The sequence below is a fragment of the Chenopodium album genome, chromosome 1 (genome assembly GCF_948465745.1).
Source record: "Chenopodium album chromosome 1, dcCheAlbu1.1, whole genome shotgun sequence".
Classification (NCBI taxonomy): Eukaryota; Viridiplantae; Streptophyta; class Magnoliopsida; order Caryophyllales; family Amaranthaceae; genus Chenopodium; species Chenopodium album.
In genome coordinates this window covers 85,321,834-85,336,488 of record NC_137834.1, presented here as the reverse complement: position 1 = coordinate 85,336,488, position 14,655 = coordinate 85,321,834, and the positions used below count along the sequence as shown (strand labels likewise).

Below are 14,655 nucleotides of genomic sequence, written 5' to 3'. Positions count from 1 at the left end.
GTGTTCAATTTCGCTTGTCAATGTTAAACAACCCATAAAATAATGTTGTGAATCATGTTTCATATCGAGTCCATATTTTATGGAGGTTCAATCCGTAGACTAACCCAGTTATGTATTGTCTCAACATTCTCAAAAGGGAAGTCCGAGTCCAGCATAACTAAGCTCACATGCGATCATGTCACAGCAACACACATACATCATACATCCACCTGCCACTGTATCATACTTGCACGCATAAGCCGCCAAATGTCATTCCTTATACGGAGTATTAATTAGCTTGTTTATATGTGCTAAGTTGTGTTGTGTCAAGCTTTTATACAAAAAATAAAAAAAATATTGTGGCATAAGCCCAAACCATAATTTGGCATGCACCCAGTTAAAAAAAAAAAAAAAAAAAAAAAAAAAAAAAAAAAAAAAAAAAAAAAACTTGGCATACACTACATATCATATATTCAATTCGTATAGTATCATGTCTTTTCGTGTTAGATTATGTCATGTTATAAAGCTTGTCAATGTCGATTAGTTAGCTATTTACCTATATTAGTTATTGAATTTTTTTTTAAGTGATACGTATACAATTTTATTTGCAAATCAAAATTTTGTATATGAATACATGGTGATCTAATTTTATAATCTCATGCTCACAAGATATTACAATAGTATACAACCAAGCATCACTTGAGATTAAATCTAGTTTGACTATTAAGTGATTGTATGAGTAATAATTTATATTGGGTAAATATCAATTTTATTTCTATTTCATAAATTTTTTTGGCAGCTAGGGAGAATGTCTAATATTATTGTTCTATTGAAAATACAAGCTAAGAAGACAAATTGAAGTCGTCAAGCTGGGCTGCTGGGGCCACTACACACAACCGACCTCTATAAAAAGACTTCATCAACATCATTAGGAAAATACTTAATTATTGGCTACTTAATTAGTTATCCTTCATCATAATTATTTATTTTAAAAAATCAAATATCTTATTTATTCATCAAATCAAAATCTCTTACCAGATGCATGCATGGAATTGAATTGAGATGATTTGGTTTAGATGAGGTGGGCGATGTAGAAAATAATTTGCATATGTGGAAATGTGGCAACATTACAAGCAAAACATATTTCCAAATTATATTTATATATTTATTCAAAATTTAATAATAAGATTATACTCCAATCGGTGTTATTAATATTTATAATTATCTCATTTAGGTCTTAGGTAAGGTCTTTATATCATTTTTAATAGCGTGTTTTGTGTGTCTAGCCTATAACATAAGCCGAGTAACCCATGTAATATTGATCGAGTAACCCATGTTACATTGACCAAATAACTATTATAACACTAATGAAGTAACCCTTATAATAACTAGCCACACGATGTGGCCTACCACATATAAAAGTTTTTACATTTCTAAATACTGCATATTATTATCTTATCACCTAATAAATAGTCGGAAAAAGGAAACATTATATTATGATATGATACCATACGCCACAATTATTAAAGATTAACATCTTGAATAAAGACTATTTGGATAATGGAATTTGATTGTTTCAAATTATTCAAAGCATAAGAGTTGACCTTAGGTAGACTTTTGACCACTCTATTGCAATCCCTTTCTATATATGCTAATACTATGAGAGGAACCGCACCTTCTACTTTAATTTTTTCACCTCATCCTATTTTTTCTACACCAAATTTTAACTGAAAACATCTCTTGAATATCCATTAGCATCTTTTTGTGAACAATTATTTTTAGCAACAAGCGTTGTCCTAAGTAACTCATTATTTGGTCTTCCAAAGAGTTTTTCAAATGGCACTTTCCCCTAAATTGTGAGAAATTACAGCAAATAAACATGTTATCTTCCATGAATTATGCAGGTGGAGTAGTCCAAAGTTCCAAACCCTTAAGATCGTCCGAATTGAGTTTTTACTCCTTCTGCTCCTTAAAAATAACTCCATCTCTACTTATATTTTTTTATGTATAAAAAAAATTCCTAACAAAATAAAAGAATGATTTCGAAGAAGAATAAAATGTGAATAAACTCGGTAATCTATACTTAGTATTTAAAAACACAAACCACACACTACTCATATGCCACATGTCACCACAAATCATTCATATGCCACATACCACCTTCTTTATAAAAAAAAAAGTTCATGTCTTTATGCATTCTGTAACTTGCAAATTTAAGTAAGGAAATTAAGTATTTCAACTACACCAAAATAAAGCCGTAGTCTTTTCATCTCCTAAACTTAAAATAAAGTAATAGTAAATAAAAAATAAAAAAATAAAAATAAAAAGTTGAGCTAATTAGTCCACATTATATAAACATATATATAAAGTACAATAAAACAATGTTGACTCATATAACACAAATAAGCAACACATTACAAGGAAAGTATTCTAAGTAATTACCCGTGCATGGAACCGGCCAGAAGGCTAGTTCTATATTCTATAGGTTAACCTTTTTCCGAGCAAGCCACCCTTAATGTTTGTCCAAAAATAATTAAAATGCTTAATTCCTTGCTTTTTCCAAGCAATTGATATTTAGTGGAATCTTTCAATATTAAAAGTAAGAAAAGTTGTAACGTTTTGTCAATGATATAGCATCCCACACACGCAAGAAAAGCATTTCCCCTCAGCAAAACCAATTTAAAAATAAAATAAATTAACACCCCACCATTTCTTGAGGTATCCACTTCCCTCTCAACCACCCTTTTTAACTTAAAACTTGATCAACACATATAAAACAAATAAAAACATAAAGATTAGAAAAAAAGAGTCTCTTTCTTCCACGCCTCAAACTAACAAATTTCTCTCGTGTAAAAATCTAAGATGACCAAAACTTCATACATACCTTAACTGACCTTAGAAAGGAGCCACTCTAATGGCTAGCTGGGCCGGGGCGACGCCGAAGAACCAACAGATGTTTAATGTAAAAGGGTTTGATGAGAATGAGTTGATGATGGGTTTTATGTTGTCACAAAAACCAGGAAATGATCTTATTCAAAACTGTGATCTGCCACCCCCTACAAAAGTCTTTTCAGGGTTACCTGACAATGTAACAGTAATTAGTCCTATGAACAGAAAAAAAGTGCAGACTTTTGTGGGTGATCATGATCATGGGGATGAATTTGATGTTGGGGATAGAAAAATGGGGCTTCTGAAGGCACTGAGGCTGTCTCAGACACGAGCACGCGAAGCAGAAGCTAAGTATGCCGCGATTACCAAGGAAAGAGATGCGCTTGCCTGTGCTGTCGTGCAAGATTCGATGCAGATTTTTGCTTACAGACAGTTTGTGAAGTTGCTTGAATTTCAAGTAACTCAGCTTCAGCAACAGCAAAAACAACAGCAGCAGCAAGTCATCTGTGATCATGGGAAGCGAAAACAGGGCGATGAAGGTGGTGATGGAAGTGGAAGTAATGGGTTGACATTGTTGATAACTATGGCTTTCTGTTTGGGTATTGCTGGGGTTGGAATTGCAGTTGGTTGCAAATATTTTTACTCTTAGGTTTACTTTTTGTTTTTGGAAACTAACTTGGGTTTATATTTCTGATTTCTGATGGGTTGTAAAGTTGTAATTGGTTTAAATTATAATAGTAACCTATGAAATTCCTCTTTTCTGCAAGTATGAACTCAAATTTGAGAGTAAATTCTATGGTACAGGCTTTTTCTTTTTAACTTTCTGCTTCAATGTGCCAAAATCTGATATTCTGCTAGTTCAGACTCCAGAATTTCTTGGCATTAGGTATTATAAGGCAACATTGTTTTTACCTATCTTTAATTAAATAGCCCATTCACAAAATCACAAGTCTTTTTCATCTAACAACTCAAGGTACAGAATTACAGAACCAAACGTTTTCAAATTTTACTCAATTATATTCTTACACTCATATTCATAAATATATTCCACAACTATAATTGTATAACAAATCAAATCATATAGGTTGCATACTATTACCAATTCTCATCATCATCGAATTATTTAAGGATGGTGAGACTGTTTTTAGTAAACAGTAAATGCAATAAACATTATTTGAATTAATGTCAACAAAGAAAAGAGATTTATTATACTCTGTTACCTCATACAGGTTCACCTACAAGCAGTTGTGCCATAGTTGATGAGAATTTCACCCAAATGATAATAATAGAATAGTCGAAGTACTAATTTACAGTTGCAATTCTGATAAAGATATCCTTTTTGCATTATCTCCCAAAAGTTCTTACTGTCTGTTTCACACCAAAAACAATTGGAGGTGTAGCGAAAACACTCAATTCAGTCAGTTAAAATCTAGAAAATGGTACCTGAGAGACTTTTCAAAGGAGAATAAGAAAGGGGGGAAGCATAGAAAGCCACATACATGCGTCAAACCTGCCACGAGCACTATATGTACTCCGTATATATATAACATCATTACCAAACTCGATATATACAGAAGGATCACTAAAGTTAGTTTTAGACTGTAGTCGGAGCTATGGGATTGTGGAAATGTACAATGAGCTAAACTAAACAAGCCAGTTATATACATGACATCTAATGGTTAGGATTAAGATAAATACCACTTTCATGTAATCCCGTGATGTATTTCCCTCAAATGGCTATAACATTCATCACTATCAGCAAAGTACTCCAAGCAAACCCAACACAAATGCTTCCCACATTTACATTCAACGTGGTTGCATCCCTCGGACTTCTCAATGGTATGGCCACAAATCGGACACCTCTTAACGTACTCCTCCTTACCTCTCCACCACTCTCTTAGAGATGAATCTGGATCTTCCTTGAATTCCTTGTACTTTTCACATGATAAGTAAGGGTGGTACTCCAAATGGCATTGAGTACAAGTCTCTGCATAGCAAGCCCCACACACAAAAGGCTCCCCTGTCTTTCCTGGACCATCAGTCTGATAAACAGAAGGACAATCAGGTGAAGGGCAAAATTTGAATTTGCCGTAACTACATGCTACAAATGCTCGCAATGAAGCCATAAAAAGCTCATCCAGCTTTTCAGATGACAAAAGAGATTTCAAATCAACAAGCCAAAAAGGGACGCCACAACCTTCATGGGCACAACAGATAGGGAAGCTATCTATGTTTTTTATTGCTGACTCACATTGTTCCACTAAACATGATCTGCAGAACACATGCATGCAGCTCTCAAGCTGATATGCATCCTCCAGTTCACACAAACAAATCGAGCATGCCTTTTCACTACAAGCATTAGGCTCTCTTGAACTACCACTAACTAGTGCTATCTCATTTACAATCTCCTCCACCTTTTGCTTTGCCTCTTTAGTACCACAAATGGAAATGACGTGACGGCGTGTATTAAGAGTGAACTCAGTTTCAGGTATCTTCTCCTTCAGCCCATGCAGGTCTGGGCCAAACCTCTTGACAACTTCCTTCATCAAGTCATGCGGCAGTTCAACTCCACGTAGATGGATCTCTAAGTGCTTATTCATTTGGAGATTAAGAAGGCGCTGAACAAACTGCTCCTCTGCAACAACAATCTTAGCAGAAGGCCCAATCATTCTCACATTAAGACTCTGCCTGTCAAAATATATGTAGATTCTCATTTCTTGTTGTAGGGACTTCATTAATGTGATACCATCTCTAGAAAAGAGCAGCTGTAGAACAGCTGGAGTGAGGCTGGCATGATGGATAATTTTCCCTTTCATAAGTTCTTCCAGTGGTCTTCTCAACTCGGCAACAACTTTAGTGGCTGTTGCTGAAATCTTCACTCGATAAGAGCCATTGGCATTCCTGTCTAAAGTGCATTCAGTTCCTGTAAATAAAGTTTCCTCATAACAGTTAGACATATAAATCATAGTGGTTCCACAACTATTTCAAAAAGAATATATCATCATAGTGGTTCCAACTTTGTAATCCATCTCATAAGGGGAAAAAAACAACCTAATTTGCTAATAAGCACATTGTCCAGCATGCCTTTAACTCTATATCCTCATTCCTTATTCATGCTAACATGGATTTAAGATAAGAGAAAAATGAATAAGGGTGAAAAAAATCTAAGAGCCAAAAATAAAAATATATAATAAAATAAAATAAATACTCCGTAAAACACTAATAGAGGCTTTCATCAAGTCAAGTTGGAAAGATGAACTCATGAAAGTCAACACAAACAAAAAATTGGGTTCTTGATATGAGGCCCCTCATATAGCATGATAAACCTGAAGTTTGTAATTAAGGTAATTCCTTATTTGAAATTTTAAAAAATCAAGTGAATTTGAGGAAGTGATTGATGAAGTTTAGTTCAGCCAACATATAATCGAGTAAATAACACTGGGGTGCATAGCAATTTAATATTCATTATTCATTAGATATGATTCTAACAGCAATTAAGTTTATGGTTTTTGAAAAATGCTACTTTCATTTACTTAAGCAAGGAATTTCAGATATCTCAGCAGTATCACTATATAGAACTGATGATCAAGAATTCAATGCAAGCCATTTGAAACATTGAAACAGTGAAGAGTTCGATTTAGGCAACAGAAAGGGAATGAGTAGAAAAATATTTTGAGCAGACAAGTGAAGTTTCCATGAATTTACACATACCTATTTGACGGTTAAATCTTGCCACCAAGGAATCAAGTTCTCTCTTGATTATAGAGTAGACAGCAGAAGAACAACACACTGAAGTGTAAAATAAACGCTGGCATTGTATTTTCTGCCATGATTGAAAACCAAGTAAAGCCTTTCCTTCAATCTCTTCTAACGCTCTTGCCGCCTCCAAATGTAACCTTCCATCAAAAGTAATCAAAGCTCTCATAAAAACATTCTTGGGCTCTGGAGGAAAGACCTGAACTCTGCAGAAATTAATCTGTGGGGCCCCTTTTGGCATGAATACAGAAATCTCTCTAAAAAGAGCTTCTTCACATGCATGGCATGTTGGATCTTCCACAGCATCTCCCCTGACCAAAAAAAAATCCATAATTCTTCGATTTGTAGCACTCCTCAATACCTGTAATATTTCAGGTTCAGAAGCTTCCCGATCAATTCCACTAATCACAACAGAATCAATAGACTTTTCACTACGTTCACATTTTAGATATCTTTCTCCAATCCGCAGATTAGAGAACTGTGAAACCAGTAAATCAGCGTCATGAGCCATGCATTTAACAATACCAAAGCCTCTGCTAATTCTACGAGGCCATGACAATTTTGCTTTGACAGCAGGAAATGAAAAAGGTCGGTCTATTCCAAATGTTGCCCTTGAAAGATTCACTCTAAGCAAAGAACCATCAAACGTAAAATTGTTCAACTCAGCAACTGCCCTTTTGGCAGCATCAGGCGTCAGAAACGTAATACTGCCCCACTTCTCTTTATCTTCCATCTCTGAACCATGAATTACAGATTTATGGACAGCACATACTCCTGAGGCATGACTTTCAAAAAGCAATAAGAGCTCTTTATCATCAATAGCATTGGCATTGGGATGGAATACATCAGCAGTCAAACATCTTTTGTCAAGCTCTAGATGCTTAATTTCAGCTCCAGACCCGAAAAGTGCAACAGGAGGGAATGCACCAGGACCACCATGATACAAACATTTTTCCACGCATTCATTCTGTAATGATCGTCTTTCACGATCCAAAGCAGCCTTAACATGATCTGAAACCTTTTCGATGTCATCTGAAGAAGTATACAACCGAATTTCATCCTTATCACAGTCAACTTCAACGATGATTCTTTCATCTCCGCAGATACTTCGCAGTCGTGACACAAGATAAGTCAGACCATTATTATACTTCCCGCAGAATTTCTTAAGAAGGGTTTTCCCATTGCCAGATAATGTCATTACTTGCAGCTTTTGACTTGCCAGTCCAGAAACATCAAACAGAGGAGGGAGGGTAAGAGCAGATAAGAGTTCCTGGTTAAATGCAGTCACACACGTCAAATATTGACAAGACACTGATAATAATTCACCAAAGACTACCCAATCAGGCCTATGATTGAACATCAACAGAGAACAGGCAGGATGAAGCTGCACATATTGCCCTGACAATGCCACTTTATAGCCGAGTTGATCACTACCAGAGTACATTGCCACATTTTCAGCAAGGGAAGCAAGAATGGCCATTGTAAGATTCCTGTCATGCTCCGTGACACGCTCAGGTGTCCAGCCCCAGTAACTTGGTACAATAATACGAAGTTCGCTTTTAAGACAGCTCTCCCATTCACAGATGGCATCATGGCATCTTTGCATTGCCTTGGCATTAATGCTGTTATCCCAACACCACTGATTCCTCCTCTTTCCCACTGGAACATCCTCCCATGCTTTGTAAACAGAAAGCAGCGTAAAGAGATCACCATGAGGGTGACAAAATGACACCTTAAGACGGTCAGACTTCAGCTTATCTGCAAGGTTACCAACTCGACAAAATATACTGCTGGCATTTGCCAAAACTGCAGCAAGAACAATACCTTCTTTTTTCAGGCCAACACTGCCACATCCGAGAATTAGCTTACCTAAACGAGGCTCGATGCCCAGTTTAACCAGAGACCGACCAAGGTCAGTCAATACAAAATTGCCACTATTTGAAGTGACAGCTCCCAACTGCACAAGATTTCGAATAGCAATATCAATTGCCTCAGTGGAGGGAGCATCAATGAAATCAAACTCACTAATGTTTTTTACTCCCAGTGCAATAATTTTCAAGGCAGCAACACCCAGATGTACTCTACGAATTTCAGGTTCTTGCTGAGCAGTCATCGAAGTAAAATCATCCAGAGAGTACAGCCGATAACAGCATCCTGGTTCTGTTCTCCCAGCACGACCAGCTCGTTGGTTAGCAGAACTCTTGCTGATCCAGCATACTCTCAATACATTCATGCCAGAACCAGGTTCAAACCTGCTCTCCTTGGCCAGACCAGAATCAACAACAAACTTGACCCCTGGAATTGTCAAGGATGTTTCAGCAACATTTGTTGCAAATATAACTTTTCTTTTTCCAGGGTAGTCCTGGAACACCTGTGACTGCTCTTCATATGACAGCTTACCATGTAATGCCAGAGGCACCGCATCAGGTACAACCAACATTTCACAAGCCCATTCAACTTCCATGAGTGACGTCAAAAATGCAAGAATGATGCCTTCTTTCTCAGTTCTATGGATTTCAGTCACCAATCTTACAACATCATACACATAAGGGGCAATGTTACCAGATGACCCAATAAGTGACTGAGAAATTCCTTCACAGAAAGATGGGACATATTTCACATCAACTGGGAAATTTCTGCCGACCACCGAAAACATTCCACATCCAAAGAAATATTCTGAAAGTTGCTTAGCATCAGCTGTTGCAGACATGATAATAAGTCTCAGGTCAGGCCTCAGAGGAAGCAACTTTTTAAGCATTGACAAGAGCAGATCAGTGTTTAGAGTTCTTTCATGAGCTTCATCAACAAGAATGCAGGAAACCCCATGCAACATCTTGTCATTCATACAGTACTGCAGTAGACAGTGATCTGTCATATATATTAGCTTGGCATCAAATTGCTGAAGAGATGAAAAAGACCGATAGCAGCTGATAGCATTATCTTCATAACACCCATAACTCTCTTCTTTAACTCTACGTTCCAGTGAATTTGCCGCAATCTTTCTTGGCTGAGTGCATATTAAAGATCCATCGCCAACTAAACCTGAATCAGCAAGAAATTGCACCAACTGAGTACTCTTTCCCGATCCCGTTTCCCCAATCAACACCATTATCTGCAAAATTAAAACCAAACAATCATAAAACAGAAAGGGATGATATAATACACAAAAAAATCCACCAGAAAAGAAGGCAGTGGGATTCTGAGATATGCAATTCAGTTTTTATCAACATTCCAACCATCATGTATAAGTTTTCCTCATCCGTTACCAATTTTCTTCATTACAAGATTATTGGGTAAGCATCACTCAAACATGAAACCTATAATCATTTACTAAACCATTATTTTTTTACAGTCTCCTTTGACCATTATATCTTTAATTATGTATTTAGTAAAAATCATGAAAAATTAATATTTTGGGACATACACATCCTTCTACGTATTATGGTTCGTCCAAAAATACTTTTGAATTTAAATTTTTTTTAATTATACAAAATATTGATTTACATGTTTGTTTTGCTAACGCACAACTTTGGCCATTTATATCTTATAATAATCTTCTTTCAAATTTTCCAAAAAAATAGATTTGTTTATATCTTTGACTACTTTTCACACTTGTTGATGTTTAGCTAAGACCAATTATATTTTTAATTTTTAATAATAATTAAAATTTTATTAGAAGTCTATATTTGAAATATTTACACGAAGACAATTCTAGCAAAATTCCACTTTAACATTTTTTTTCTACTCCCTGTGTTTCAATATTTATATGCTCACATTGACTATAGTTTTAACTAACATATTAAAACAAATGTTATCGTGTAAAATGTTGTTAAATACAATATAATATCAAATGTTATTAAAACAAATTATATTAATTTAAAGTTTCAAAATATTAACTTTTTTTCTAAATTATACTAATATTCAAACATATACGAAAAATATATAGGGTCAAGTTATTATGAAATAGGGGTATTACATACCGTGTAATAAGTTATTCACTAGTGTTGGTCAAAACGGAGTAGGGAGATTGTACACCTGGGTGTAGGGTGCAAGAGCACCTAGGTAGTACACATGACACATGATGCACCCATGTGTATTTAATTCTTATTTACTAATCAAATGAAGAGCAAAACCTAATACTCCTTCCGTTTTTTCAATGCAATTGAATATTATTCCCTCCGTTTCATAATAAAATGCCTCTTTGGGTTTTTATGTGGAAATTAAGAAAATTATAAATTCATTAAAACTAATGATTAGAAATACATATATGCAAGTGGAGTTAGAGAGAGATAATAAAGAAAAAAAAGTTGGGAATAATAGAAGAGATAAAGAGAGAAAGTGTTGGAAATTGATGTTAAAAATACAAAAAATAAAAAGAGAAATGGAAAAACGATGATAACTCATCAAAAAGATAATAATGTCTAAAGTACAACTTTTAAATAGAAAGAGACATTGTATTTTGATTTGCCCGAGAAGGAAAAGAGACATTGTATTATGAGACAGGGAGTAGTATTTTATTTATTAAAACAATTTCAACAAGTATCCGCAATACTATATCTTTTCTTGTACTTAAATAAAGTGTGAGAGTATTAGGTTAATTGGATGTAAAACACAGGGTGTATTTAATTTTTAAAAAAAACAGTTAAAAATATGCCTTAAAAATAAAATTGGTGGACACAAAGCTAAAGAAATAAGATTGGTGGAATCTTACAGTATAAAACTGTGTGAGACAGAAGAAGAACATTTCTTTTCATGCAGAATGCAGTGCATACAACAACAAATTGATTCATAAGTTCATAACCATAGAACATGAAAAGACGAAAATACCCTTGTTACCTTAAGGTAAATGTGGTTCATATCTTCATACTTTCTTTGAGGGTATTCATGTCATTCTCACACCATAAACAACAGAACAACCCCTTCTTTAAAATTTTAACTATACACAAATTATTTCATCGCTTTTCTAATTACAGCATTCACTTTGTCAATTTTTCTCATACACCTAACACCTTGTTGTATGACTTGTATCTTACGTGTATGTTACTCCGTATAACCCAAACTACTTTGTATTCGTTGCGCTAAAAAATAGTCTTGGTTATATAACGGTGACAGACTAAACACGAGTAATGACACTATATTGCAAGTTATTAAAAAAAAAAAAATAGAGATTAGCTTAAGAAAATTGACCTGCTGAGAACTGATCTCCCGGAGAAGTTCCCGGCGATAAGCATATACAGGCAAACCGTCTCGAAACCGACGACATTCCCTCGTTATCAGATGATAAATCCTCGGCCAATCGAACCCGCCATCATGGAACCAATACGGCGAATAACCTCCTTTACATTCTACACCTTCAATGTAACAACGCAAACAACGAACACCTGCTTTAAACTCCTGAATACGCTTAACAATCAACTCTTTCTCACTCTTCAACACCTCCTTCTTCTTCCTATTCTCCTCAAATAGCTGCGGATGTTGTTGTTTCTTCATAGCAACAAAAACCGCTGCAATTTCTTTCTCCAAACTCTGCAATTTTTCCTCCCAGTTTTTCACCTCTTCTCCAGAATCCAAACCTCGAAGCTTCGCCAAAAACAGCGGTTTCAACCTATCGTTAACCTCATCAACATCAGACGGAACGATGACGTTTCGAATCAAAATTGGGGTCAAATTATGTTCGCCATTGAAAAGCGCCTCCCAGAATTTAACGACACCTTCACGAGCGCAAATCCATTGAATGTAATACAGAAGAATTGACGACGATTTCCACTCGAAAACGACGTCGTACGGTCGGAATTTGCAGTGTTTCACCAATACGCTTTGAATAACACCGGAATTTCTGTAATTGAAGGTGTCGCCAGGAAGAGGAGAGAGCTTGACGATGAAATTAGGGCGGAGACGACGGTGGTCTTCTAGAACATCCGGCGGCCGTCCACGGTGGTCATCCGCCGGAGATTTGTGATTCCGGGATGAATACGACGAAAAATTCGAGTGATTTCGGAAACCTGGGTTGCAAATTCGAGCCATGAGAAAAATTAGGGAGAAAAACCCTAAGAATTTGGGGAAAAATTTTGAAGGTGAAGGGTTTTAGCTGAGAGAAACAGTGAGTTAGTGAAAAAATTAATTTTTTTTTAAAGGGCAGAATAATTATAGAGGGGTTTTTGGTTTTGGGTTTTTATTAAGGGTGTGAGTGATTAAATTAATTAGATTTAATTGTTTTTATTTTTTTATTTATAGAGATAGTGAAAGTTGGATATGATGGAGATTATGAGTTGGAAAAGGTTAATGCTTTTTATTTTCTTGGTGATTTTCTTGGTGATTTGTCGTTTTTCTTAGGTTAGTGTACTACCTATAAGAGGGAGTACTTTTTGGAATCCTTCTAGAATAAGCAATGTGATTTATTTGAATGTTCTTTTGAGTAGGAGGGTAAAGAGTTTGTGACATTCAAAGGAAGGGATAGGGAACTCATGGTGCCCTAATTTAACGGGTTTTTATATAAAGGATCTTGCTAGCGAGCGTTGCGGGGCGTTAGATAAGAAATAATTATATTTGTTCAAAATAGTAATGAGTTAGGAATGCATGATAAAATTACATGTTGTTCAGTATAATTAACATTAGTTCTAATCTAATATTTTAATTTTTAGTTCTCTTATCTAATGTCCCGAAGGCGCTCATTAGCTTTTGCCTTTTAAAACTAGTTTTGTGTCCTGTGTAATGCTCGGGTTGTTTATTGAATTTTAAGATAAATTTTTAATTCGAGATAACTCATCACCCGACCCTAATTGACCGGTCTACTTGTATGATAATTTTTTTGAATTATAATTTAACTTTATCGAAAATAAAACTCTAAACTAAAAATTTTATCAAATTTTATCCTAAAATTTTATCCAAATAGAATTCTAAATAACTTTTTTTATCTTATAAAGCGTATTTAAATCTATCCAATGTGGCACGACACTTGGCAAAAAGTTTATCTTTATATATTAGTTATTATATGATATGATAGGAAGGAAGTCTAGGGCCTGTTTTGTTCAGCTTAATTTTAGTTCGGTTCATTTCAGCTCCAATTAGTTCAATTAAACTCCAATTAGTTCAATTAAACTCCAATAAGTTTAGTTTTGTTCAATTCAATTGTTTTCAGTAAATCGAAAGAGGCCCTAATAAGATAAGGTTTTTATTTTCTTCTAGTGTGGAGTGATGGAGGAGATAGATTTTGTGTGTGTTGTTGAATTTTTTTGATTGATTGTGTAAAATTTTTTAAGAATTGTTGATTTTGGTTATGATGCAAAAGGTGGAGTAGGATAAGCATGAGATTGTCTTCCTTCTTGAGTAACCTAGATTGCATGCAGAAGATAGCCATGCAACAAAAATCTCGTATATAAACACTTTTCTCCTTCGTTATACATGAAACGGCCTTTTTTATGAATGAGAAATCTAACTTTTTTATTTTTCCAAATTAGATAAAATATAGTATATCATAGCAGTGTGTAAGTAACAATTATCAAACAACTAAATAAGTATCAATTTATAACTATCAACCATTTATACTTTTATAGTTATCAACCATTTTATAGCTATCAAGATCAACCAATTTTCACATCAATAGATAAACCATTTTTCACATATATATGTTTGTGAACTTCCTTATTAGTTATATATGTTTGAAATTTTATTGAAAATCAACCATACCATTGATATGATATTGTTAGATTAGGTTTCATCAATAATAGCTCTTTGTATTTTCTTTGTTATTCTCATTCATAATAATTGCCCCATTAAAATATATATATAGACAAAAGGAATACTTGAAGAGCAAGCCTAAAGATGATTTTGTGTCGTGTCTTTGTGCGGACCCACGTGTTTTGGGTTTAGTTAGGCCTAGCCCACGAGTTATGTGTCAGGTCGGGTAGAAATTTTCAAAAGGATGGCCCATGCACGACCCAATTCAAACCCATATGCCATCGTGCTGGTTGTGTCAGGCTTGCGTGGCTAGTCAAAAGTTCATTGATTATAGCATGTTTTGTCATGTCGTAC

At 35.0% G+C, this 14,655-nt stretch overlaps 2 protein-coding genes across 2 annotated transcripts; one reads left to right on the top strand and one right to left on the bottom strand.

Annotated features, from left to right (window-relative positions):
• Positions 1–2,893: 2,893 nt before the first annotated feature.
• LOC145637507 (uncharacterized) lies at positions 2,894–3,517 on the top strand. Its single transcript, XM_081688831.1, has one exon. The coding sequence runs from the start codon at positions 2,894–2,896 to the stop codon at positions 3,515–3,517; it is 624 nt and encodes a 207-aa protein (XP_081544957.1).
• An 851-nt stretch (positions 3,518–4,368) lies between these two features.
• LOC145559859 (ATP-dependent RNA helicase DEAH12, chloroplastic-like) lies at positions 4,369–12,854 on the bottom strand. Its single transcript, XM_081621143.1, has 3 exons — positions 11,812–12,854; positions 6,580–9,736; positions 4,369–5,791 (listed from the first exon to the last, which is right to left on the bottom strand). Exons 1-3 carry the CDS (start codon positions 12,646–12,648, stop codon positions 4,572–4,574), a joined length of 5,214 nt encoding a protein of 1,737 aa, XP_081477269.1. The 5' UTR covers positions 12,649–12,854; the 3' UTR covers positions 4,369–4,571.
• Positions 12,855–14,655: the final 1,801 nt, after the last annotated feature.

Coding starts and splice junctions, on each gene's coding strand:
- LOC145559859 (XM_081621143.1), bottom strand. CDS start 12,648: ATGGCTCGAATTTGCAACCCAGGTTTCCGAAATCACTCGAATTTTTCG. Junction 9,737..11,811: donor GGGAGATCAGTTCTCAGCAG/GTCAATTTTCTT, acceptor TTAATTTTGCAG/ATAATGGTGTTGATTGGGGA. Junction 5,792..6,579: donor AAGATTTAACCGTCAAATAG/GTATGTGTAAAT, acceptor CTTTATTTACAG/GAACTGAATGCACTTTAGAC.
- LOC145637507 (XM_081688831.1), top strand. CDS start 2,894: ATGGCTAGCTGGGCCGGGGCGACGCCGAAGAACCAACAGATGTTTAAT.